We start from the raw sequence: 27,621 nt of genomic DNA, 5'->3' as shown, positions 1-27,621 counted from the left end.
CAGAATGATTTTCACAAACCACAACACTATTCCATAAAAAAACTATTTCTGGCCTTTTTGCTTTACCAATTGGTAAAATGTCCACTAAATTTTTATCAGTATCAAATCATATAGCAAGCTTGTATTTTTAACATAGAGCTATGACTTTATTACTTGGGAGTTCTGCCCTGATTAAAGTCCACACAAAGGGCCCTAGCCAGTTTGGCTCAGTGGATAGAGCATCGGCCTGGGGACTGAAGGGTTCCAGGTTTGATTCCGGTCAAGGGCATGTACCTTGGTTGAGGGCACATCCCCAGTAGCAGGTGTGCAGGAGGCGGCTGATCGATGTTTCTCTCTCATCGATGTTTCTAACTTCTATGCTTCTCCCTTCCTCTCTGTAAAAAATCAATAAAATTATTTTAAAAAATAATAAAAAAAATAAAGTCCACACAAAGGGACAAGAAGAGAAAAATGTACAGATTCACAAAAGGCAGCTTCACTGTGGCTGCAACGAAACAGCAGGCTCTTCAGACCCTCAGCGCAGGCGGGGCTGATGGCCTCTACACCTCTCACCAGCGCCCCAACCCTGAGCTGAAACTCTGGCCACAAGCAGGGCGTTTCTCATGTGTTTAAGGTCTCCGTTTGTCTTTTGCTTATTAAGCTACCCATAAAGCTTAGAGCACTGACACTTAACCACATTCTTGAATAAGACACTGCATTAGCGTGATGTCATCTCCAAAGTGGCTCCTGAGGATAAACGAGGGTGGGTGGCCAGGGTTAGGGCTGTGCTAGGAGAACGTATAAGACACGTGACGCACAGGCTCTCTCCCACCAGGGGGCATCGGAGAAACCTGCCCGCCTCTGCAAACATGCCAGGGCTTGGACCCCACTCCCTGCCTCCAAAGGCGGAGCTCTAGGCAGGTGTATCTTGGTGAAGCCTAACCAGCCATTCTGTGGGCCCGAGGTTGCTGCCAGGCACATTCCCAGCCTGCCTGTGCACAGCTGGAGATGGCCGCTCCGTGCTGCCTTTTGCAAGAGTGACTTTTTCGGCCCAGAATTAGGCATCCATAAGTGTTCGTTCCTTCATAACTAATGTGAGGCCTTTAAATGCACCTGGCTTTTCAGACTTTGCTTCTCTAGTATGAGAAAGCCAGATGTCCTTTTTGCCTTCTGATTTATAGTTAATTTGATTAAACAGTCTTCTGGTTAGAGTGCTGCTAATCTCGTTTTAAAGATAAAAGGATTTGCACATTCAAAACAAAAAAGATGGTAATACTGAAAACATTCACCTTCGCAACTTCTGGTAAAAAGAAAAAAAAAATAAACCTGATTTTAATTTACTACTGATTTTTACCAAACTTTCAAGTTTCAATGTATGAAAGAGGATCACAATTCCTTCCCCCAGCTGCTCTCTCTGGCTCAAATCAATTAAACTGCTGACACCCAGACAGTTTCAGATCCCCCCAGGGGAGGCATGCAGCTTCACGCTGTGGTAGTTCTTGAGTTAGTGGCGGCCGTGTTTCTCTGCAGAGGCGCCAGGATGACCCCGACGTTCCTCTCCTCGCTCTCGGCGCTGTACAAATTATGCTTCTCGATGTATTCTTGGACAAGATCTGGTACCAAGTAGCGAATGCTCTGGCTCCTTCGGAGGGCTCGCCGGATCTTCGTGGACGAGATGTCGTTGGTGATCCATTCGTTCACCAGGTGAATGTTGGCCTGGTGTCTCCACAGCACATCCGATTCGTAGATGAATCTCTGAGCATCGTTTCCAGCCCGGGTGACGCAGACGAGCCCGTAGTCCCCCACGATGTTGGCGATGTCCTCGCGCTTCCACAGGTTGGGGACACCGAAGGACTCCAGCAGGTCTGCCCCGCAGAGCAGCTTGACCTCGGGCACGTCTGGGACAAAGAAGAAAACACTGCGTCAGGGTTTGCTATGTAATAACTCCCGGCGTCAAAATGAATGTGTGGGCGTGTTTTTCTGGAAAGAAGGTTCTGCTTTTTCCGATTCTGATTCTCAAAAGAGACCGAGGACAGCTGAGAAGCTAAGGACTGCAGGGGCAGGAGCTCAGGATGCCTCGCACCGCCCCTCCCTCCCTCAGCAAACCTACGAGGGCGTTTTCCAGGCACCCCATGTACTGAATAGAAAATGGAACTAGATCTGGCAGGCGTGGCTCAGTGGTTGAGCATCGACCTGTGAACCAGGAGGTCAAGGTTCGATTCCCGATCAGGGCACATGTCCCAGTTGTGGGCTCGATCCCCAGTGAGGGGCATGCAGGAGTCAGCTGACCAATGATTCTCTCTCATCATTGATGTTTCTATCTCCCTCTCCCTTCCTCTGTGAAATCAATAAAAATTTATTTTAAAAAAAGAAGATGGAAATAGAAAGGGGGCTTGCTCAGCTCTAGAACCCTATCCGCTCCAGCTGGCAAGTCTTGGGAAAACATGCAGACCTTTTCTTTGTGGCTCTAGGGTCTTCTTCTGATTCAATTCTGATCTTTGTTCAGCCCACTTCCTCTTCCGGCCAGGCCTCTCCAGCACAGGGGAGTCCTGCTGCTCACAGCCTCTAGCCTCCAGCTTCTCCTGGTGGTGTCTATAAAACAACAAAGCAACAGAACAGTCCTCTTCCTCACAGAGCTCAACCAAACATTGTCCCTCGCAGATGCTCACTAACCCTCCTTGCCAGCCTGGCTGTAGGCAGCCATCTTGTGAGGGCGTGAGGGTTAATTTGCATATTATCTCTTTATTATATAGGATAACATTAAGTAATAACTAGATGTCACTCACTCTGGTTTCTGAACCCTTACCTGGAACTGTCTCAAAGGTGTAAGACAGGTGTGTGACAAGCCCGTATGCTGTCACGGAAGCAGCGCACAGACAGGTCTGTCCATGACCCAGCATCACAGCTTCCTGTCCTGAATACCTGCCTCTCAGAAGACTGATGGCAATGACATCATCTTACAACTCTGCCTCTCTCGCTCGGGCACTGCCAGGCCGGCAGGCTTCCCTGCACATTTGCTAACAGAGCTTCGCACAGTAACCATCATGCAAACATCTCAACACACAATGCAAGACACAGGCTCGGGAACACGCTGCCTGCTTCTGTGCTCCACGCTGTGCAACGACCTCGCACGGGAACCGCACACCTCAGCCCTTCCAGCACTAGGGACCGCGCTGTAAACCTGTAGCTCAGACACCGGCAGCACGAAAACGTGGCCCAACCCAAGAAAGGCGCCGACCCGTTCCCGGGAGCCCACAGAGCTCACTTCCCCACAGATACCTTAGCACCTTCGCAGTCTCCACCCACTCCTTCTGCAGACTCTCCCAGGTGTCCACTTCCACCCAGCTGGAAGTCTGGGTGGCAAGTTGTGCCATGATCACTCGGTGATGGGCAGAGATGAGACCTTTCTTCTTGTAGGCGTCGCCAACAGGAGAAATGATGCCTTTGATAACCCTGTATTTTCCTGGGTAGAGAGTTAGGTTTGACATGAGGTATAACAAATTAGACTTTATGCACAGGAAATAGTTCCACTGATATGATTTTAATCAAATATTCCCTTTCTATTTTTTACACAGGGATTCAGGTTCATTCATTCATTCATAATTGTGGTAAAATAGACAACACATAGAACTGCTTTGTAAAATGCCTTAATCAAGTTGTATTGTCCACCTACAGTATAAAAAGAGCCTCAATCTCCCCAACCTCTGATAGTTGACACTGTGAAGTTTAAAAATGTTTGTGCGTGTGATGGGAAAACTGTGTCTCATTTTTAATTTTAGTTTCCTGTTTATCAGTGAGTATGAGCACCCATCCTCCTATCTATCTAGCTATGCTCTAGCATAGAGCATGAGTTTGTGTAACAAAAGAAATCTTGTCTATGGAGGGAAGGAAAAGGTTTTCCTTGACCCTCTTCGGGTCGGTCCCTGGCTAGGTCTGAACATGAAACTGAGAAAGATAAACGAATAGGAGGAGAGCACACATTTGTTTAATGTAAGGTTTACAGGACACGGGAACCTTCCTAAGGAAATGAAGACCCCAGGAAACAGGGGGGCCTGAGTGTTTCACGCTAGGTTTGAAGAGCAGACAGCAGCGGAGAAACAGAAGGGGCAAAGAGCACCAGGTGAGAGTAGTCAGTGCAGGGAAACTAACGAAGGCTCTTTCATTCAGACTCTTCCTGGCATCCCTTTGTTTTCAGAGCTAAGGATGCGCCTTTCTTCTGGGGATGGGGGGGTGCCTCTCACATGGGGTTTTGTGACCTGCTTCAGAGGAGAAGGGTGGGGAGGAGGGCCGAGTGACCTCCCTGACTCTGCAGGTTTCTCAAACTCCTTCGGCTCAAAATACCCAATATGCCGCGGGGCCGTATTTGGGGGTAGTGTTCTGAACCCCACCGTTGCGTTTGTTACTGTTCCTACCTGTTGCGTTCATGTGGTCCCTGGCCAGCTCAAACAACCGGAGGTGCATGTTGGTGACTGGGTTAAAGGAGCCACAGGCCAGGAGAACCACTTCTGTCTTCTGGGGATTTTCCATGCTAGGACCCTGACGGCGCTGATCTGAGCGGCACACTCTGGCACCTCCCGGGTGGTCTACAAAGGAAAAGGAACACCAGTTACAGGCTTTCTGACCCCCTTCTGTGTTCTCATTCCCAATAGATGGATTAGAACTCTTGGCTTCGATGACTGCGCTCCATGAATTGTAAACAGTGGCCCCATTTCTCCACCCTCCTTTTCAGCGTGAACTTACAGCTCCTACCACAAAGGATGGGGAGCTCCTTCCCACTCTGTGTCACTTGCTTTGGCCAAAAGGATGTGGCAGATGTGACAGTCTGCCAGGTGGGGCTTTGCACACTCTTACTTTTTCTCGGATTCCTGCCCCGGCCACCACACGGGCCCCGGCCAGCCTGAGGGAGGGTGACAGGCACGCAGAGAGCGCGGTGCTCCTGCTGCCAGACAGCCGGCCATGAGTTATGTGGCCAAGGCCATCGGGGACGGGCCAAACCGCAACCAGCGCAACACGAGAGCCAGCCCAGGTGGGATCGGCTGAGCCTGGCCCGGATCAGCAAACCCACAGCTGACCCAGGCTCACGAGCAAAAACGAATGTCCACTGCTGCACGCTGCTGTGGTTTTGTGGCCACAGTTAACGGACACAGTGACATCGTCATCTTCGGGGTAACTCCCCAGCAACCTGCCCTTCAAACCAGTGTTCTGCCTCTAAGTCAACATGATCACGTCACTTTCCGCTGAATAACAGTTTACCCTTCACAAACCTCTTTTTCATTCAAATTATTCCATTTGATCTTTCCATAAACCTACTGAAGTAATGCGAGACACGTGATCTAAAGCTTTTATTAAAAACTTTTATTAAATGATTATAGATTGAGACATCTCAGGGTGACAGCCATCGGCCATATCCCGCTCACCAACCCCTTCATCCAGCTCCCAAAGCAATCCCAGTCAACTTTTTCAGCTATTTCTTTTGGCAGATCCTAGTCTTTGTTGAAAATCACCTCCCAGAATTCTGAAGGCACTACTTTGAGAGTGCAGTGCTAACGGTGAAAAATCCAGTCAGTTTTGTTTTTTTAATTCTCCCCTGGAGGATATTTTTTCCATTGATTTTCAGAGTGGAAGGAGGGAGAGAGAGAAACATCGATGTAAGAGAGACACATCGATTGGTTGCCTCCTACATGCCCCGACAGGGGGCAGGGATCGAACCTGCAACCCAGGTATGTGCCCTTCTTTGGTGCACTGGTTGACGCTCTAACCACTGAGCCCCACCGGCTGGGCCGAAGTCACTTTCCATTCTGGATCCTTTAAGTGTGACGTTTATTTTCTCCCTTGAAGCCCATGAGATCTGCCCTTTGCCCAGTGCTCTGAAAGCTCAGTGATGCCCTGTGGTGCGGCTCTGTCCTGCCCTGTGCTGGACACTGAGTGGGCCCTTTCCAGCTCAAAGGCATCACCTTCAGTTCTGAAAACTGAACTGAACTGTTTTGCTCCCGTGGGGAATGCCTGTTAGTTAGAGCTGAGGGGTTGAGTTCAGCTGGAGCCAGGTGTCAATTCCAGCCCCACCCATCTCAGGTTTCAGGTACCTTCCCCCAGGGAGACTGAGCTGGGAGCTGGAAGAACAGGACGGCCGAGGTCAGGAGGGACTGGTGCCCAGGGGAGCCGCCTGCTGCACAGGGATGGGTGGAACAAAGAGCTCGAAGCCCCCCTTGCCCTTGGGGATGCGCTCAGGTTCCAAGGACTCCCAGGGGAAGGGCTCGGGAAGCTGATTTCTCAGCTTAAAGAAAGCTCTCTCCCTTGTCAGTCAGGACCTGCCTCAGATGTCTTGCTCAGTCCTCTTGATCCACCATGAACACCACCAACCTGAGGTCAGACGCTCAAAGCTAAGGAGACTTAAGTTACAGTGAGCTCCGACCATAGCCCAGGGCGGCTTAAAAACAAAAGGACCTGCCCCTCTCAGGAGAAGACCTCTCCTGCGGGCCCGCAGGTACCTGTGCAGGGAAGGGGCGGGCAGGGGCCGCTGGGAGAGGTGGTTTGGGAGCTCTAACAGGCCTGTCTGGGCTCCGCCTTGCCTTGCTCCAGGTGCTCGAGGACAGGTGTCGCCATGATCCACTTCCGTCTGGCCCACTCGGCCTACCAGGTGCACTGCTGGCGGCCCAGGTCTCACCAGCTCGGGCTGTAGGTGTCCCTCCCAGCCCAGGGCGACGGACGTCATTTCTTTCTGAGGGGGTCCTGACGTGTAACGAAAATGTACTTTCCATTTTCAAGTTCGATTTCACGGACCTTCTTAGGAAGTTTTAAAAACACTGATGTGTAAACAGTAATGAAACATTTTCTAAACAAGAAGCCAGTGTGTAGAACATTCATTTTTCCAGAAAGAACAGGAATTGTGTGGCTTTTGTCACATTTCAGGGTGCTGCATCGCTGACTCAAATAATGGGGCAGACTTGACAACCTCTGGAATTTACACCTCTAAGAAGCTGTTCCTTTTAAAACATATCTTTAAGCATGTAACTGTATTCTCCTTCTAACAACAGGCCACTACTTTCAATAACCTGGGGGCATAAGAGGACCTTCACTGGGGATAAATCTCTTGAGGGTAAATTTGATTTCTACAAATACCCTAAAGGCATTCAGTGCTAAACCCAATGAATAAAGTAAATAATAAAAATGACTAAAAGAGCCGAAACCGGTTTGGCTCAGTGGATAGAGCGTCGGCCTGCGGACTGAAAGGTCCCAGGTTCGATTCCGGTCAAGGGCATGTACCTGGGTTGCGGGCATATCCCCAGTGGGAGGTGTGCGGGAGGCAGCTGATCGATGTTTCTCTCTCATCGATGTTTCTAACTCTCTATCTCTCTCCCTTCCTCTCTGTAAAAAATCAATAAAATATATTTAAAAAAAAAATGACTAAAAGAGTTTATGGTGAAGAGCTAAAACTACTCGTTAATGACGAAGATTTTCCCATGCACGGAAACTATATACACGTAACCGCAAAAGTTTCCAGAATGCCTGAGCAGTAACAGCAGACTTCACTTGGTGGTTAGGTGGCGGTCGGCAGGGTAGCCTCCGTTTATAAGTGATGCTCAGCGTGAACCGTCTGGCTGGAGGCAGAGGTAGCACCACAGAGGGGCCCAGTTAGGACTCTCAGACCTGGCTCACATTCTAGCTCTACCTCTTACTACGAGGTGTTTGTCCTCAGACACAATCAGAGTCTTGGTTTCCTCATCTACAAAATGGGGAACCACAGTCTCTACCTCATAGGATTCGTGCATATTAAGTGAGAAAATGCATGTAAAATGACACATTTGTCTACTGAGTATTAATAACTCATGCTATTACTTGTGGACTGCCTTAGCGCATTAATTTAGTCATGAAAAAAGAACCAAAGTTCTAAAGACTCCTTAGAAATCAGTATCAACAGTGCCTGTGATATAGTAGGAGCTGAATAACGGTAGCTACTTTTAATATCCTTCCTTTCTCCTTCTTTCCTTTCCTTTCCCTTCCTTCCTTCCTTCCTTCTTCCTCCCTCCCTCTCTCCCTCCCTCCCTTTGTTAATCCTTCCCCACATACATTTTCCCCATTGATTTTTAGAGAGTGGGAGAAAGGAGGGGGAGAGAGAGAGAGAGAGACATCGGCGCGAGACACATTGATTGGTTGCCTCCCGCATTTGGGGTCGAATCTGCAACCCAGGAACATGCCCTTGAGTCAAGAGCCTTGACCAAGAATTGAACCCAAGACCCTTCTGTCTGTATGCCAATGCTCTAATCCCTGAGCAACACCGGGCAAGGCACTTTTAATATTCTTATTGGAGTATTCTTAGACATAATTTTGCTCTAATGGGATGGATCTCAATTCGTCTTTGCTATGTGTGAAACTCTACCTCTGTGGTTTAAAGTTACGTTATCCTGAAACAGACCCTGGCTTTGGTTTCTGGAAGCCAGTTCATCACCAAGCGGTTGTGTAAAATGTAACTCACTGTGTCCCGTGCAGCCTCGCCACTCTGGCTCTCCAGTTGTACATTCTGCTAAGGTAAGTTCTTTCATCGGCCAAGCCCTCACCTGGCAGCTGGGTGGTCTGGGTCTCAGCTGTGGGGGCGGTTCGGGTGCTCTCTGCGATTCCTGTCACGTGTTTAATTGCCGTCTGCCCCATTGTGTTTGCCCCTATCATCGACGGGAGTCACCCACTTCACTTCTTGGAAAAGTCAACAATCTCAATACAGTGAGAATCACTGGATTTGGGCAGACTGAGTTTAATTTCATAAGAAGAGACAATGAGGGAACCAATGTCTCTATTTATTCCCCACAGAGCAGTCCCTATAGCCCTGCATTACTTGATGTCGGTAGGGCTGAGGGCGACACAGGCACACTCCACCAGATTATGCCTTGATTATGTTAGTTTAGATTCTACGTTGGAAATTAGTCTTGGCAGAAAAAAAAAAATCAGTTAACTTTCTTATTGGACAAATGAAACAAATGCAATTTGGCACATTCAAAATAAGAGAATTGCAGTTCTGAGAACATTGATATTCAACAAATACCTGAAAACTAAGAACCCACTTAAGGGACAGAGAAGGGACGGGAACTGTGACACTGTAACTGGCCGACTTCAAACCTATTATAGGATGTTTGTGTGCAGTAACGCATATTCCCTTACTCTGAAAAGCTGGAATTTCCACAAAATATTTTTCTTGTTTTTCCTTTCTTTAAAAAAATATTTTTTTATTAATTTCAGAATGGAAAGGGAGAGGGAGAGACAGAAACATCAATGATGAGAGATACATCATTGATCGGTTGCCTACTGCACGCCCCACACTGGGGAGCCAGCCTGCAACCAGGGCATTGAACCGTGACCTCCTGGTTCATAGGTTGATGCCTGACCTCTGAACCACACCGGCTGGGCTCCACAAAAATATTTCACCAAAATAGCAAATTAACATGAATTAGAAAAATGGCAAACTTTATTTGTCCACCAACTATGACTATTAATAACTCAATGCTACTGGTGGGCTGTCTTACAGCATTAATTTGAGCCATGCTAAAGGAACTACGGTCCTTAAGAGAAGTGAGCTGCCCGGAGCCCAATGAACCTAGTGCCAGGTTAGGGTTAAAATCCCAGGGTTGCAGTACCTTCTGGTGTCATGCTTGTAGCCGATCTCTTCTGAGTAATGTGTAACCCAGTGGATTGAATTTTAGTCCCAGCTCTTCTCGGTACTGTAGTCAACTTCTCCTCAACAACTTGGCTGGTAATACCATCTTTACTTTCTTTGCAACTGGTGAGTGTGCAGTCACTCTGACCAGCACTTCAGTGTCTGCTAAATGGTAAGATGGGACTTCCTGTTTTCAGGAGCTCAAGGATTGAAATTTAAGAAAAAATTCACATTTAGCCCTGACCGGTTTGGCTCAGTGGGTAGAGCATTGGACTGCGGACTGAAAGGTCCCAGGTTCGATTCTGGTCAAGGGCATGTACCTTGGTTGAGGGCACATACCCAGTAGGAGGTGTGCAGGAGGCAGCTGATCGATGTTTCTCTCTCATCGATGTTTTAACTCTCTATCCCTCTCCCTTCCTCTCTGTAAAAAATCAATAAAATATATTTTTAAAATAAATAAAATAAAAATGAAAAAGTAGTTATTGAGTGCCATAGGCACAGTTTGGCTGGAAGATTTAACTGAGATAATGAGGAAGTTATTCCCAAAATAGTCCCAGTTATTAGCACCCGCGTCGCCAGTAAGAGCAGGACCTGTCGAGGGAAATCCTTAGCTTTTGAGCATTTCTGCTCCACCCAAGGGAAGCGAGGAAGCACATTCGATTTAGGTTTGCACTCGGGAGTGCATTTCTGAGACGCTGAAGCCGAGGACAGTGACGCTGTCCTGCCATCCTTTTAGGTTTCACTGTGCCGCTCACTCACCTGGGCCCGGTCCCACGGGCTCTAAAGAGGATGTTTTCTGCATTCGGTGTGGGATCCTTCGGGGAAGGCGTCTGCACCAGGGTGTTACCAGTTCTGGCCACTAACTGCGTACGTTTGAAATACTGAATTTCTAAAGGCTCATCTTAATCTGAAAGCTTGGCTGTATACAATACACCGTTAGTCTTTGATACTTATTCTCTACTTACACTAAAAAACAGAGGTATGTGGAGATAGAATTCCGAATTAGACACATGTCACAGTTACACATTTCACCAGGGAAAGTTTAAAAAATCCCACAAGGGTTTTTTGTATGTGTGTGTTTTGCGAATTCCACTTTGCTAGAATTTTTTAAGTTAAGATATTAACTAACAGTGGGACCACTGGACTAGGTTTGGCACCTTAAGCAGCAAGCCTTCCATCTCTTACTAAGTGAGTGCCTCTGTTTAAATCCTTGTGGCAAAAGCACATTAAATATATGTTCCAATGAACAGACAAGTATTCCTCACAGTGCTTTTTCCCTCCCAAATATAGAAAAAAAGACTCCTGAACTTTACTCCTTGTCTGTGCTGCTGTCAATGAGCAGCTCGGTCTCTACAGGTGAGCAACAAACGTCCTCAAAACCCACCTTTGTCAAAGGCTTATCAGCCCCTCAGGGGAAGTAACTGCTCAGCTAGGACTGTCACACTGCAAAGGGAAGTCCAAGAAGCTAAGGCGTCTGAAAAGCAAGAGAAAAAGCAGAGAGGGTTAGAGGGGAGATAAAAAGCCACCCTTCTCCTGTTACTGCCACTCCACTGAATTAGATCCCATCCTTCATCCGCGGTGCTTTTCTCAGGCCTGGGGCTGCTCTGGCTGGCCAGTGTGGCGGTGCAAGACCAGATGCTAAACCAGCAGTCTGAAGCCCGGCTGGTCCCCTGCCTTGGATACATGTCACCAGCAGGGTGAGCTGTCCCCGCAGCACTGCACCTACCACGGCCAGCAAGCACATCACCATCTCCTACCCTGCTCCTCCCGAGATGAAACGGTCAGCCGAACATCAGAGCTACGACAGGAAGCACATCAAAGCCACTCTTGAAAGAATGCTGTCCTTCAGCATTAATGAGCACTGACATTGGATAAAAAGGAAGAGTCAACCCAAATCACAGGGCTGACAGCACAACCAAACTCATCCCAAATAAGGATCTCCTCCGAAATACTTTCAAGATCACTGCTTTGACTTTCTGAACCTCCCTTTTTGTTTCAGGGAAGTGATAGCAACAGTTGCATGGTTGCTAGAGAAATAAGTACTGAAAAGGAAGAAGAAAACTATAAATCTTAGTAATGAACAAAGGTTTAGTTTCAAAAGAAGAGTGATTCAGATTGCGTGTTTGAGCAAGGTCAATTTATTGCTTCTTTAAAAATGCAGCGGGAAATTTGAGTAAAAAGAATGAAAAATAATCACAATCTCCTCCATATGGGTTACGACAATCTTTTGCATCATGACAGTCGATTACTATCTAGAAAACAGCCAAGTGACGCACATGGTATTTCGTCTTCTTACTTTTTCTGTGTAGTCACAGATTCTAAGGCAGTTTAAGTAGGACCTAGCTACCCACAGGTCTTCTGAATGTCTTTAGGAAGTAGAGATGCCTCTGTTTCCTGAGGAAAAGACCAGTGTCCATTGGCAGGAGGGACAGATTCGATGTAAATATCTCCCAAACACATCGGTGACAGGCACAGACCCTCACAGTAGAAATAACTGTTTCCATCTGCTTCTCTGGTCAGGTGGGACTTGCTGGAGGGGAAGTTACTGAAACACATTCACTATCCACAACACTGGCATTTTCTAGCACCTTCCATATCCCAGACATATTGTGAAAACTTAGTGATTAGAAACCTGAGTAATTCATACATCAACAATGAAATTGCCATGGCCAGTTTGGCTCAGTGGGCAGAGCATCGGCCCGCGGACTGAAGGGTCCTGGGTTCAATTACGGTCAAGGGTGGCTCATGGTACTTCTTGTTAGTCACTCAAGTTTCATCTGCCCCGCATTTTCCCTACCTCATTGGAGCAACTTGCACACTGTCGGCTCCCATCTCAAGTCCAAGTTGAAGTGTTCTAAACTCCTGCAGCCATCAAGCAGTATCTGCAGGCGTTACCTCATTTTATTGTGCTTCATTTCATTTCGCTTCACAGGTGTTGCTTTTGCTTTATTCTACAAATTGAAGGCAAACCCCTCCACGAGGAGAAAGATGATGACTCGCTTTATTGCGGCGCTCACTTTATGGCGGCGGTCCGGAACAGAACCCCAATCTCTCTGAAATGTGTCTGTATCTGGTTTCCCAGTTATGACTCTCAGTTCTGAAGCTGTTTTCTCCAACGCTCTCTCCCATGACTACTTACCTGATATATAGTTTTACAATTTCTTCTCCCCCACTCCCAGGGTTTGGGTTCTATTTTTGTATGAGGACTGGAACCCAAACCAATTTCTCTTACTTATGCACAAGGAATACTTTTTCATTCTCCATTTACTATAAACAAGAAGCCAAAGGTACAGAACCACTAGATCAGGTTAATCACTAAGAAAGAAGAGCAGGCAAAGAGAATGCTTGTAGGGTGAGCACTTTCCTCCACAGCTTCAAGACTGCACACACCAAAACCAACACAAATGCCTGAATAGAATACTGTATTACCAACAGGAAAATTAGGGGAAGTACACAAGAGCAAATGTTGATTCAGCAAGTTCTTCAAGTGGTGAAATAAAATGTATCTTCCAGCTTTGTTTTGTTTCGCACTGACCTCATTTGTACTGAAGGTTCCATGTTGCTTAAAATGTTGACACTTCCATATATATCCACATACCAGAAATGAGAGATAGTTACATTAACATACTTTTACAAAGGGCATTCTGTGAGTCTGAAGTGTCTTTGCAAGGTAAGCTACTGAACCATTCCAACTTGTGTGCCAAAGTCTTTATTTTAACCCACATTTTCCCCATTACAGTGGACACAGTGGTTAGGGATTTGAGTAACTTACAAAGTGATCCCCCGAATAAGTCCAGTAACCACCTGGCACCACACATAGCTATTGCAATATTATTGACTATATTCCCTATGCTGTACTTTACATCCCCATCAGCAGTCTTTTCTAACTTGGGCTAGAAGAGTGGTTTCACACCCAAATTATAACTCTGAAATACACCTTATGGTAAGAAGTAAGGAATTCCACCATCAGGCAGAACTGGCAGAAATAACTCATTTTGGTAGAGTTCTCCGGTAATATCAGTTGGAAGTTTACCCTGGGCGCCTGAAAAAAGAAGTAGCTTTAAAGGTGACACCTCTGACGTATTTGCCAGAAACCCTGCTGACGCTTCCAGGAGATGGGCTGGGAAACAGCAGAAAATGGTTCCCACCTAATTTCTCAGTAATTTTTGAAGTGCTGCCCCACAGCTCACTAGTCTCCTTCTCGAGGGGCGTGAGTGTCAAACCGCACCAGGGAAAGCGGGGCCTAGTATTTTGATTTGGAAAAGATTTGGGAGGAAAGAGAAGTCGTTCAGAATGGACTTCCTGCTCTGCCTCCCACCACCTCCGCCGAGCTCCAGAAGCCGCATCTAGAGGAACTTTCTTATTTATTTATTTATTTATTTTTTCAGGGTGAATGCACCAGTGTCGAAGGTCAGAGGCAAATTTACCGAGGTTTTTGGTCCCACGGAGAGAGAAAAGGATGAAGAGGCAAGCTCCTCGCCCCAAACTTGAATATGACCTTGCCTCGGCAACCGCTGTATTTGACCCTCAAAGATGCCACCGCCTTGGCCTCCCCTATGCTCGCGACAAAACGGGGTGCTGGGGGGACTCCCCTAGATACGAGTTTATCAGGGGCTCAGGGTAGGGGCTTACCGCGTCCTCAGAGCAAAGCGGCCCGAGTCCTTCGCCGGACGACCCGCAGCCCGGACGCCAGCGAGGGGAACACCCGCGGCCGCGCCCTCATTGGCTCCAGGCGGCCGGAAGTGCGTACGTCTGGCGGAAGTGCTCCCCCAGCGCGCGTCCGCCAGCCCAGGACTAGCAGGTAGGCGGGGCCCCTGGCTCTCAACTCTGAGCACCAGGGGCCTGAGACGAAGCGGGAACCCCGAAATCCTGAAGAGGTCGTTCGGGTTCTGGTCGGGGAGGGCCGAAAAGTTTCGGGCTGTTGGGTTCACGGCGACCACTGGTGGCAACCGGGGCCTAGTCGAGCCCGGCCGCCGCAGGACCCGCGTGCGGGAGCTTCAAGTTCCCCCGTGGAGACAGGATTTGGGGCCGTGGCCGGGGCTGCTCCCTGACCGCGTCCGGAAGGTTGAGGTCCAAACGCAGCTCTCTTCCAGCCGGAAACGGGAAAGGGGTGCTCTCCGCCCTTACTTCTCTGTGCCCTTCTGGACTTGACAGCTTTCCTCTAGGCGAGTTCGCGCGGGGGTTTTCTCAGTAACGCCCGCACTAGGAAACATCTCAGAAAGGCTGTCCTCCCCGCCCTCCCCCCACCCCCCACCCCCCCGCAACGAGGCCCCCTGGATGTCTTCCTAGAAAGAGGGGGGTGTGTTTCAGTTGCAGGCGGCCCCAGTGGGAGCTATCTGGACCGCTTTAGGCCAAGATTATACCTAGTGAATAAAACCTACTTGCAAATGGTTTTTCTTTCCCCAGCCAGCTCCACCCCACGGTGGTTTGTTTGCACGCCGAGCTTCTTGTAGTTCTGATGAGCAGTGTCACTTTCCTCAAGCTTATGACACTGGGACTTCAAGAGCTGGAGGTGTATGCAGTTTGAGACCTGTCAGCACCGTGCAGAGTCCGGAGTGATAAGAGACGGGTGAGCCCGGTGGGCGTGGCTCAGTGGCTGAGCGGGAACCTAGGAACCAGGTCACCGTTCATTCCAGGTCAGGGCACATGCCTGGGTTGCAGCTAGATCCTAGTAAGGGGTGTGCAGGAGGCAGCCAACCAACGATTCTCTCTCATCATTGATGTTTTTTTCTCTTCCTCGCTGAAATAAATAAAAAAGTTTTTGTTTTGTTTTTTAAAAAAAGAGACAAGTAAGCATAAATGAGTAGTTTCCTCTCCAGATTAGTTTTTGGTAAAAGATGCACCACCTTTATTGAATGCTAGATGGTGCCAGCGAGTTCATCTTTCTGGGGTAAATCTCAATGTAGCGCCAGGTTAAGGCTTTTAAAGTTTCTCTGGAATTTATTTAGAATAGCTTTATCTCCCTAAAATACGTTGTGCCTTTATACACTTCATCCAGTTATTGAGTATCGAGGCTAAGCGGAATCAGACTAATTTTCTGCTTTCAGAACTTTTACAGTTGGAGAGGAAGACAGAAAACACGCTATAATGAACTCATATAATTCAAGGAAGAAAAAAGCAGTAAATAGAGAATAAGATGTGGAATGCAGCCCTGGCCAGTGTGGCTATGTGGTTATAGCATAGGCTGCCTATGGAAGGGTCACAGGTTCGATTCTGGGTCAAGGGCACATACCTGGGTAGCTGGCTCTCTCCATGTCCTGCGGTGGGGGCGCCTGCGGGAGGCAACCAGTTGACGTGTCTCTCTCACATTGATGTTTCTCTTTCTCTCCCCCTCCCTCCCTTCCACTCTCTGAAAAGCAATGGAAAAAATATCCTCAGGTGAGGATTAACAACAACAACAAAAGCCAACAACCACATACAAAAAAAAGACTCCTCTTTTCATGATTGATTTGCCATTTATCCAGTACTTTCTGTGTGTGCAGCGTTGTGCTAGATGCTGGTTTATAAAGAGAAAGCAAAATCCCTACTCTCAAATAACTCACAACCTAGTGAGTGGGGGTAACCAAGGAAGGCATTATGGAGGAGGTGGACTTGAGCTAGACCCTTAAGACTGAATGACCTGGGCTTGTCAGGTAGAAAAAAAAGCAGGCTCCCAAGAGAAGGATGAAAGTTCATAGCATTTTCTGAAATAGCATGTAGTCCAGCATGGTTAGACTATAGGAAATTAATCCTGAAAAGGCACTTTTGGTTTTATCTCAGGTTTGCCTTGAATTTTCTGGAAAATACATCAGATTTAAAATAAAATTTAAATATATTTCCAGGAGAAATTTTACATGAGGCATAGCTATCAAAAATTACACTTCTGGCTATACTCATTTACATTTAAATGTTATGAATGATTGTAGATTGTTTAGTTTTAAGAGATATGGCAGGTAGTAAGAGTAGATTTTCACTGGTTAAATTCTACCTTGAAAATGATGTAAGGAATTCTCTTCACTGAAGTTCACATATCAAATCATCTGATAATGATTATGTGTAGGAAAATGTTAAGTGTTTTAATATGTTACCCTAGGATTTAGGTTTCGATGAATGGTTTATACCTAATACTAGGCAATATGTGTTTCCCGAAAGGAATGTAAGTTTAATTTTTACAAATAGAAAAACTTAAATGCTATAAATGTTAGATACATACAATATCAACACCAAAATCAGTAGCTCTTCTCTACATCAGCAATAATCAGGAATTATAATAATGAAAACCCTATTCCCAATATTAACAAAAAATACAAAATAGCTAAGAATAGCCAATGTTCAAGGCCTTTGTGAAAAAAATATTTTCTTTTTAAAAATTATAAAAGAAAGCCTAAATAAAATAGATATTGCTTGATAGGAAAATTCAAATTTCAAGGATACGAGTTTTCTCCACATTAGTGTCTAACTTAAATGTAAGCCCTGTCAAAATGTCAATTGAATTTATTTATTTATTGTTTATCCTCACCCGAGGATATTTTTCCATTGATATTTAGAGAGAGTGGAGGGGGAGAGACAGAGAGAAACATCAGTGTGAGAGAGACACATCGATTGGTTGCCTCCCATATGGGGATTGAGCCTGCAACCGAGGTATGTGCCCTTGACTGGAATCGAACCTGGGACCCTTCAATCCGAAAGTTTACACTCTATCCACTGAACCAAGCCAGTTAGGGCTCAATTTAATTTCTAAGAAAACTTGACAGACTGATTTTAAATTCATCTAAATTTCTTCTGGAAATACATATCTAAAAAAGGAAATGCACACGAATAACCAAGAGTTATTGGGGGGAAGAAACCCACAGTAATAAAAGCAACTTCTTATCAGTTATTATTATACATCAGCTCTAAAGCTATAAAAATTAAAATAGCAAGGCAGTGCCTTAGGACCAGAATATTATCAATGAAACAAACTATTGAGCCACGATTGAGTACAGTAAAGGTGGCATAAATGAATACTGACTAGTAAACAGTGTTTGGGCAATTGACTATCCATCTGGAAGAAAATAAAAGACCCCTAACTTCACAGCATTAGCAAAAAATGTAGGTGGCTTAAAGCGCTGAATGTTAAAAATACATATATGAAAGTTTTAGAATAGAAAAAATATATTTTTCAATCTTGAGATAATTAGGGCCTGCTTTCATGGGGCACAGACTAAGAAGACTTGAGAAGATAGATTTGACCATTAAAAGTAATTTTGTGATAAAAACATCATAAGTAGAATTTAAAGTCAGGAGACAAGAGATAATATTTGCAACATAAATACAAAGTCTTCGTATCCATCTTATATAAGTCAGTAGGGAAATACAATCGAGTAGAAATGGGCACATTTTCAAAGAAGAAATTCATATCAAAAGTTGTTCATGCCCACACATTATTAGGTAAATACACATACGACCAGCAAGATAATACTAGGAGTGTTCTTTTTTAAAAAAATATATATTTTTATTGATTTCAGAAAGGGAGAGGGGGAAAGATAGAAATACCAATGATGACAGAGAATCATTGACTGGCTGCCTCCCGCACACCCCTACTAGGGATCAAGCCTGCAACCTGGGCATGTGCCCTTGACCGGAATCAAACCTGGGACCCCTCAGTCCGCAGTCCGATGCTCCATCCACTGAGCCAAACCAGCTAGGGCCTAGGAGTGTTCTAAGTCCTGGAACATACTAAGAATGAAAAAGAATATTATAATGAATCTGTATTCACACCTGATCTATTTCTTTATAAATCTGTATTTTCTTTTTTTTTTTTTAATATATTTTATTGATTTTTTACAGAGAGGAAGGGAGAGGGATAGAGAGCTAGAAACATCGATGAGAGAGAAACATCGATCAGCTGCCTCCTGCACACCCCCTACTGGGGATGTGCCCGCAACCAAGGCACATGCCCCTGACCGGAATCGAACCCGGGACCCTTCAGTCCGCAGGCCGACGCTCTATCCACTGAGCCAAACCGGTTAGGGCATAAATCTGTATTTTCATCTATCATATCTGTTTAAGGTGAGATAGACCCACTAGTGAAGACTTCTAATTAATTCATCAAGTCAATTAAAAAGATTGCCAGGCCCTCACCAGTGTGGTTCAGTTGGTTGAGCACCATCCCATGCACCAAAGGGTTGCCAGTTCAATTCCCTGTCAGGGATCAGGGCACATGCTCTGGTTGCTGGCTCCATCCCTGGTAGGGAGCATGCAGGAGGCCACTGATAGATGTTACACTTTTGCATCGATGTTTCTGTCTCTCCCTCTCTTCCTCTCTCTCAAAAAATTAATTTTAAGAAATATTTAAAATGAAAACACTTAGAAAAAAAAAAAAGAAAGAAAACTGCCAAGCATTTTTGTGGGGTGAGTTTAAACTTTTATCTATAAATTGAGATTTTCTTTGCACAACTATCTTTCCCACACCTATAGCTAAGAAAGAGTATAGCCTATTTAAAATTTTCCTGGTATGTTGAATCATTTTAGATAGCCAACTATATACTGTATGTGGGTTTATTATTCTGTTTAGAGATTAAAATGGCTTCCAGAGGAAAGACAGAGACAAGCAAATTAAAGCAGAATTTAGAAGAACAGTTGGATAGACTAATGCAGCAATTACAAGATCTGGAGGAATGCAGGTAATAGTATAATTGTATTCTGTTACGCTGTAAAAATGGCTTTGTTCTGCAGCATGATTACAAACTCCATGAGTTCAGGCCCATGTGATTTGTACATCTCCTGTAGTGCTCTTCACAGTGCTTTGTCTGGTGGAGAAATTAAGTCACTGTAGGCTTTAAGGTCATAAAGGCTGGGATGTGAAAGTCTTTCATTTAATTACAAAGCAAGTGTGAACGTGGGCAAAATACTTAAGTTTCCATTTCCATATATGTGAAGTGGAAATAATAACACCTACCTTGTCTTCAGTTTTTAAAATAACTGATAGGGTGCTGAAGGCGGGGGGTGGGGTGGGGGTGGGGGGCTCGGAGAGGTAAATGGGGAGAAAGGGGAACATATGTAATACCTTTAGCAATAAAGAATTATTAAAATAATAAAATAGCCCTGCTTGGCATCAAGCTGAGAAGGTTCTACTTGAACTTCTGGTGTATATTTAGTCTTGACTACTTAAAAGACCAAGACTCTTCAGCCATGGTAAATATTACAAATGAAGGAGCCAACAAATGCTTGGATAGAGTAGGTGCTCCATAAATAGTAACTGTTGTTATTTGTAGTAAGTGTTTAATAAATGCTTTGTTTGACTGATGCATAAAAATAACCTCTTACTCAAATGACAAGCGCTGTATTCCTGTTGTATTTCAAGGTGCATAAAATTTTACCTACCATTAATGATAATAACAACTAGTACCTATTACATGCCAAGCACTTTCCATATTTCATTTAATGCTCCTAGCAACCCTATAAGAAGGACACTATTATTAACTTCAATTATAGATACAGAAAGTGAGGCTTCGCTATGTTAACAATCCTGCCCAAGTTTATATCATTGATTTATAGACTGCTTAAAAGGAAGTTATTATGTGGTTTAAATGTGCCTCATTTTGTTAAAAGAAAAATGTTTAGTTAAAGTAACCACATTGCAGCAAAATGCACACATTTTTAATATCTGAATACACCCATCATTAGTATTTTGATATTTCATTTTAGCCTTTTTCCCCAAGATATTTTTTTGTAAATATATGTATCTGAAGTCTCAGTGTACAAATACTAACATTGTTGTTTTCACTTGGAACTCTGTATTTTATATATTATATTCACTGTACTTCAGAGAGGAACTTGATGCAGATGAATATGAAGAAACCAAAAAGGAAACGCTGGAGCAACTAAGTGAATTTAATGATTCACTGAAGAAAATTATGTCTGGAAATATGACTTTGGTAGATGAACTAAGTGGAATGCAACTGGTAAGCATAATTACTTACCTAGATGACACAGGTCATTTTTTTCTTCTTTCTTTCTTTTTTTTGTTTTGGTAAGTATATTTAAGATAGAAAATTTATCCTTTTTTTAGGTTTAACTTCTAGGTGAGTGTCCACTTGTGGATAAAACCGCATATGCTTCCAGATCTTTATTTAGTTACTAGAGGCCTGATGCATGGCATTGTGCACCTGTGGGGTCCCTCGGCCTAGCATGCGGGGATAGGGCCGAAACCGGCAGTCTGACATCCCCCTGAGGGGTCTCTGCAAGAGGGCACAGGCCAGGCCAAGGGACCCCACCAGTGCACAATCAGGGCCGGGGAGAGATGTGGGAGGTTGGCCAGCTGGGGAGGGACTGTGGAAGGGCTCCAGGATGTGTTCGGCCCATCTCACTCAGTCCCAATCAGCCGAACCCCAGCAGTAAGCTAACCTACCAGTCAGAGCGTCTGCCCCCTGGTGGTCAGTGCATGTCATAGCGAATGGTTGAACGGCTTTAGCATATCATTAGCATATTACACTTAGATTGGTTGAATGGAGTACCAGACACTTAGCATACTAGTATTAGGCTTTTATTATATAGGATATACTTGACTCCAGTGACATTCACAGAAATAGCAAATGGAAACTAAAATTGTAATAGTATTTGATAAATAAAGAAGGCCTATTAATAACTGAAGACCCATCAATCAGTTGCAACATCTGATTCATTGGAATATTTTGGTTAGTTTTCACCTTGTATTTCTAGGCTATCCAAGCAGCTATCAGCCAGGCCTTTAAAACCCCAGAGGTCATCAGATTGTTTGCAAAGAAACAACCAGGTCAGCTTCGGACAAGGTTAGCGGAGGTAACGTTTCTTTAAATTGATCCAATGGCTATGTGTATTTTTTTTCTTAGCCCAACAATTTGCTCATGTTATTCTGAAGTTTAAAAATTGGTCAGTTGAGAATGTACAGCACCAAGAGTGAACCCTAATGTAAACTGTTTCAGTATAGGTTCATCAGTTGAAACAAATGTCCCACTCTGGTGGGGGATGTTTGTATGGAGAGGCTGTGTGTGAGTGGGGACAAGAGGCATATGGGGAATCTCAGTTCCTTTCACTCAATTTACTGTGAACCTAAAGCTGCTCTAAAAAAGTCCATTTTTAAAAAATTGGTCAAAATTTGTCCTTTGAGCAGTTATTGTTGATTTTGAATACAGAAGGTTAAACAGCAAGTGGCAGTTTAAATTGCTACTGACCACTTCTACTTGAACTCTACCGGTAAGGTTTTACCACTTACTTCTGAAGCTCTGAGTTGAAATCCCATCTAGAATTCATTAGCATTGCTTTGTGTGTGTGTGGCCTTTCTCACCTAAGGATTTCAAATGTCTTTATAAACCTGATACTTGAAGAAGTGTTTATAAACTTGAATGTAATAAAGGCATTAATGGTTATTCGCAAGCACTGGTAATTCAGTAGGATAGTAGTTAGGAGTATGAACTTAGGTCAGACTGGCCTGGATTTGTATTCCTGCTCCATGTAGAGATATGTGACCTTGGAGAAGTTATTTTGTTCAAACTCTTGTGCCTCAATTTCCCCATCTGTAAAAAAAGGTGATAATAATAGTTTCTCCTTCTTATGGTGTTATGAGGATTAAATGAAATAATATATGTAGAGCACATATTATATGTAATATGTAATATATAAAGCACATAGAATAGTACCAATGTATAGTATATACTATCACTGTTTCTAGTGGTAAAGGCAATATTTAACCCAAGTACCAGGAGACCTGATACCAATGACCTCATTCAAGCCTATAAACCACACTTCAGTTTAATAAGTTCTTAGAGGATGGATCCTCTCTAAACTCTACTACTAAACAGTTTGTAACTAAGACTGGTTATGATTAGCATTAAGATTTATTAGAACTGTGTAATAGCATTTCTATCATGTTTGTCTTGAATTGTTTTTATAATTCCGTATAATATTAATCAGCTAGAGGATATTTTTTAAAGAAGTAGACCCGAAGCTGTATTTTATGCATAGAATGTTTTTAGCTTAAATACCATATGCTTTGTGTTCATCCATTATAGATGGATAGAGATCTCATGGTTGGAAAGCTGGAAAGAGACTTGTACACTCAACAGAAAGTGGAGATATTAACAGCTCTCAGGAAACTTGGAGAGAAGGTACCTGTGTTTAATTTAATATAAGATAGCAGTAGCCATAAAGAAAAGGTGTAAAGTATTTGGTACAGAACTTCTTGATCTGTGATCTAGTTTATAGCCCTGAGGCATTCTTTGCAGTGGTTCCTAGAACTGCTTGTTAAGATTTGAACCCACTACACCGGACTTGTTTTGCTTTGTTTAGCTGACTGCAGATGATGAGGCCTTTTTATCAGCAAATGCAGGTGCTATTCTCAGCCAGTTCGAGAAAGTCTCTACAGACCTTGGTGAGTATCTCGTATTTCTGAAAGTTGGACATGAATTACTGTCCGATGGACAGATAGCGTAGGTGAGATAACATGATGGCTTTCTCAGATTGAGTTTAGAGGTAAAACCAGAATTGTGTTCTTTATAAATCCCTTTTATTGAGTTTATTTCCCAATACTTTATAATCAAACAATTAAGTTAATATAGCCTAATGCTTTAAGAATATTTGTCATCTAAATGTAAATATAAAAGTAAACTAAATTTTTACCATTTGCAACCAATAAGAGACCCTTGGAGCTGATTGTTTGTTGAAGGGGAAGGAAACTGGGATGGCAAGGGGAAAGCTTGGGGGAACGCGCTGGTAATAGAAGCGAACTTTATCTCTGTTTCAATATGTATGTGGTAAGTTTTCGCCTCTTTGCCTGGAACTGTAAATGCATTTGAAATGACCTTTTCGTTTTCATTTATGTGTCTCTCTCTTAGGCTCTGGAGACAAAGTTCTTGCTTTGGCAAGTTTTGAGGTTGAAAAAACAAAAAAATGACGTGGTGTGGAAGCTTGGGACAGTGATCACATTCTTGTTGTAAATGGCATTTTTCTTCTGGGGATTTTGAGTCATTGCAAAGAAATCAAGAGATTCTTCAAGTGCATTCATAACCTAAGAAAAGGTGACAAAGCATACTCGTGGCTTCTGTTTGTGCCCTTCACCATTGTGCTTTCTGTAGGGCAATCTTCTTGGGTGATCCTGGACTTGGTGGGATGGAGGGATCACTAGACCTATTCATTATGATTTGTCTGTTTAAAGAGAATATAGAAAATAGTTTCTGTTTCTTTAAGGCTCTTTGTTTTTCGGTGCTGATAGTAAATGAAAAGATACGAACTAGTGATTCTTTTCTGCTCAGAATTTATCCCCACTTGTGTTGGAGAGAATAGCGTAGCAACAACATTAATAGATCTCATAAGTGTTCATAGAATTTTAGAGTCCTAAGTGATCTTAGAAGTCATTTTCACTTAATAAACAAGGAAACCGAGGCTCAGAAAGAAAGTGACTTGCTTAAAGTCACATCAGAGAGTTGGGGATAAAACTTGGGGGTCCAAACTCCCCATTTTGTGTCCATTGAATTTTATTTTTTTTCAACCTATGTTGTTCTTTGAAAATAATTAACATATATTTGTACAAGTCCATGTTTATAAAAATTCTATGTCCTAACAAAAAGTTGTCACTAAGGGACCATTCCCCGGCCTGTAAGCTCTCCTGATGAATAGGGTCTATTGTCTCTCGGAGTTTTGAGCTTGGAACAGTGGCAGCCCTGTTGAGAGTCTCCTGAAGTAACTTAACCTCCTGTGTTGTTTCACCAGGGCAGTAATTGGAAGTGGCAGCTCGAGGCCCTCCCTGTGTGTGACCTCTTTGCTAAAACCCGTTGGGTGGTGATGCAGATTACTGTTTACTAGTCAGTTTTTGGAGAAACATAAAATACGTTCTGAGGAGAAGCAGGGTTCTCTCCTGAGTGTTTACACCTCTGTATATAGATGTCCCCATTTGCATGTATGTTGTTCCTAGGCTCTGGCTATTTTATAGTCTTTCATATGTTTCTCAATGCTCTTTTTCTTTGCACTTTATACAAATTAAAAAATCTTTAAAGCTTCATATAAACTGTAAACTCAACTAGGTGCTCTGTCAACTAGACAAAATAGGGGAACTCAGATACATGAGTGCCTTATTTGGAGCTTTTAATGGGTAATTTTTCATGTATTGGTTTATGATGGCCCAAAACTCATTGAAATTGTGACAAACCAAGAAAAGGCAAATTATCTGCTCTTCATTTAGGGCTTTATGGCCAATCATCATTACTTCATTATTCTATATTTTTGTTTTAACCACGGTGAAATTCACATAACATAACATTCACCATTTTAAAGTGTACAGTTCAGTGGCATTTAGAACATTCACAGTATTATACAATCACCACCACTGTTTAGTTCCAAAACATTTTCATTAGAAACTCCCTGTTCCCTCCTAGCCCTGCAGCCACCACTAATTTACTTCCTATCTCTATGGATTTACCTAAGCTGGATATTTCATATAAATACATTCGGACAGTATGTGACCTTTTGTGTCTGGCTTCTTTCAGTTAGTGTAATATTTTCGAGGTTAACCCACATCAGTGTGTCATTCCTTTTAACAGGGAAAATGTTCCCTTGCTTGGGTGGCCTAGCGTGTTTTTCCATTTATCTCTTGATGAACATTTTCCCCCCACTTATTGGCTATTGTGCTATTAACACTGGTGTGTAGGTACTTGTTTCAGTACCTGTTTTCAGCTCTTTTGGATAGAGTACCTGGGAATGGCATTGCTGTGTTGTTGTTTCAAGCCTTAGCAAGCTTTCCCCTTCCCCTCCAGTAGCAGGATGAGGAAAATTAGCAATATTTTGTATTTAAAAGGGGCCTAGATGAATCTGGGGTCCTTAAACTTTCTATTAGACCAACATCAGTGAAATATTTTGTCATTAACCACATTAATGTATTCATTTTGTAAGCAATAACTAGTGCTCAATTTTAAAATAATCTTCCTTTAAAAGAGGTCAAGTTTGCAGTGCCTAGCAAGACACTGCTAGTCATGACCTTGTTCTCTTTGACAGGTTACTTCAGCTTTTTGAGCCTCTTTTTCCTCTTCTGTTCAGTGGGGATAATAGGACCGACTACCACACAGGATTACCGTGATTACTGTGCGTTCCCCTCTCTTCCTTAGGACAGAAACAAGTTTTGCATTGGGGTTAATCCACCACTTAACAGTTCTTTCAAGGGTCTATGATATATTTTGTTTCACAAATTTGATATTTAATTCAGAATAATAATTTGAAAAATAAATCATTTGAAAATTCTATACAGCTGTAGTTATTAAATGACTTGCAAACTATGTTTCCTGTTATATTTTGCTATATTTAATCTTCTAGTGTTTTAGACCTCTTGGGAGGTCTCAAACTGCAATAACTAATGCTGAGGCAGCTAACTTTTTTACATCCTTGGGTCAGGCTAATATTTTCATGAACAGAATTCTTGTTTTTTTCAAAGAACTGGAGGAAGCAAAGTAAATTCCAATGAGCAAGTGTCCAACTGGGCTGTTTAATGAAACCTAGTAATTTAAAACAACTCCTATGTTTCAGTGTTTTGTTTTATCCTGTGAGTGGTAAGATAAGTATTCTAGGTGGGTGGTAGAGGCAGAAACCAAGAAATAGAATGAGTTGTTCTCAGGAAGGAGTTGGAGTTGGGACAGATGGATTGTTAACTTTGATTGTTAAGTCTTTTATTGAAGACACTCAGCCAAAGAATGATCATCTTAGGCAAAAGAAAAGACTACAAATCCACCATTGCTGTGGTATCTTATTACAGTAAATGATGAATAGTTTGAAATTATTACAGAAAAAAATAAACCCAGACCATTTTGCCTAGAGCTTTTCAACCACTTTCCTCTCTTTTCTTTTCTTTTTTTTTTTTTTTCTTATTCTGTTCATGATTAGGACCAAAGAATGCTCTTCTTAGCCTCTGAAAATGTTTTCCAGCATTAATATGTAAATTAAAACTGCCAGCATTCCCACAGACCCCTGAACAAGTTGTAATTGCTCCCAGTCTGTCTGGTCTGAAGTTCAAAGGTTTAGAAACTGAGTTAACTAGCATTTAATATTTTCATTAAGTCACAAAAACACAGGTTAAAACTATGGCTGCCTAGATATTCCCCTAGAATATGGCCTTTTGACCTCCTGACTTTCTTTTTGAAACCCCTCTCTCCCTGCTCACACTGATAGCAAAGTGAAAAGACTGTAATGCTGAAAGGCCTCAGACACAAGGGGTCAGTAGTGTTCCCAAGCGTTCACAAGGGGGAGTCCATGCTGTTGCAAGCAAAGGATTAGACAGGTTGAGAGGTTTGAGGCTGCCAGTTGAAGCTTTCTAACGCTTGTTTTCCTCTGAGATGATCACATTTCCTACAGCCTCAGACAGCGGACTACAGTTGACAATAACTAAACTAGTAAAAAATCATTTTCTGTAAAGAAGGTCAAGGAGAACCACTAATTTTCTTTTGAATTAGAAAAGAGGGAGATAATGCTAGTAGGGTTCTTTGTAAGGTTATGCATCAGCCACAGATCTCTGCCCTGACTTCTGGCAACTGCAATTATGACCATAAATTTTTAGGCCTTCCCACAGGAACTTCTGATTTTTTTTTTATAATCATAATTTCAGTACATGGTGCAAGAGCCTAAATTATCTTAATTGTGTCTGTTTAAACTAAAATGTCTTAGCAGGAGGGGTACTTTGCTTTTTGTTACTATTCAATCATCATATTACATGGAGGTGTTCTTTCCGATAAGAGGAGATGAATGTTTTCTTGGCTTGTGTTCCCTTCGGCCTGGTGTTATTCTTCCAATACTCCTAAACCAAGCCAAGTTGAAAACTGAAACAGTTATCCCCAGTGATAATCAAAGAGACAGGTAATTTAGCAAAAGCAGATATTTGGCCTGGATTAGATAATAGCGATTGCCTTAACCCTGATTTGCTTGTGACCTTAGAAAATGCGGTGCTGTACTACGTCTTTAAAAGAAAAGATAGCCTGACCTGGCAGAGTAGTTCAGTTGGTTGGAATGTTGTCCTGATATGCCAT

General features: G+C 43.4%; 2 protein-coding genes across 5 annotated transcripts; one reads left to right on the top strand and one right to left on the bottom strand.

Moving 5' to 3' along the window:
• Positions 1 to 342: 342 nt before the first annotated feature.
• Positions 343 to 14,844, bottom strand: NMNAT1 (nicotinamide nucleotide adenylyltransferase 1). 4 transcript variants are annotated; one of them, XM_036349604.1, is made up of 7 exons: positions 14,255 to 14,844; positions 12,420 to 13,199; positions 11,007 to 11,096; positions 4,392 to 4,562; positions 3,259 to 3,442; positions 2,432 to 2,571; positions 343 to 1,877 (listed from the first exon to the last, which is right to left on the bottom strand). In XM_036349604.1, the coding sequence occupies exons 4-7, from the start codon at positions 4,504 to 4,506 to the stop codon at positions 1,462 to 1,464; spliced, it is 855 nt and encodes a 284-aa protein (XP_036205497.1). In that variant the 5' UTR covers positions 4,507 to 4,562; positions 11,007 to 11,096; positions 12,420 to 13,199; positions 14,255 to 14,844; the 3' UTR covers positions 343 to 1,461. The 4 variants fall into 4 exon arrangements, with proteins under 4 accessions (XP_036205497.1, XP_036205496.1, XP_036205495.1 ...); XM_036349603.1 differs by having other exon boundaries at positions 12,420 to 14,844; XM_036349602.1 differs by lacking the exon at positions 12,420 to 13,199.
• Positions 14,361 to 25,851, top strand: LZIC (leucine zipper and CTNNBIP1 domain containing). Its single transcript, XM_036349606.1, is given in 10 exon segments — positions 14,361 to 14,423; positions 15,029 to 15,191; positions 15,980 to 16,000; positions 19,158 to 19,266; positions 20,412 to 20,547; positions 21,305 to 21,403; positions 22,633 to 22,728; positions 22,910 to 22,991; positions 23,455 to 23,493; positions 23,496 to 25,851. Coding segments are annotated over 8 exon segments (624 nt in total). The 5' UTR covers positions 14,361 to 14,423; positions 15,029 to 15,191; positions 15,980 to 15,981; the 3' UTR covers positions 23,540 to 25,851.
• Positions 25,852 to 27,621: the final 1,770 nt, after the last annotated feature.

This window comes from Myotis myotis, unplaced genomic scaffold, assembly GCF_014108235.1.
Source record: "Myotis myotis isolate mMyoMyo1 unplaced genomic scaffold, mMyoMyo1.p scaffold_m19_p_2, whole genome shotgun sequence".
Classification (NCBI taxonomy): domain Eukaryota; kingdom Metazoa; phylum Chordata; class Mammalia; order Chiroptera; family Vespertilionidae; genus Myotis; species Myotis myotis.
Note: the sequence above shows the minus strand (reverse complement) of the source record. Positions and strands in the feature narration are given on the sequence as shown.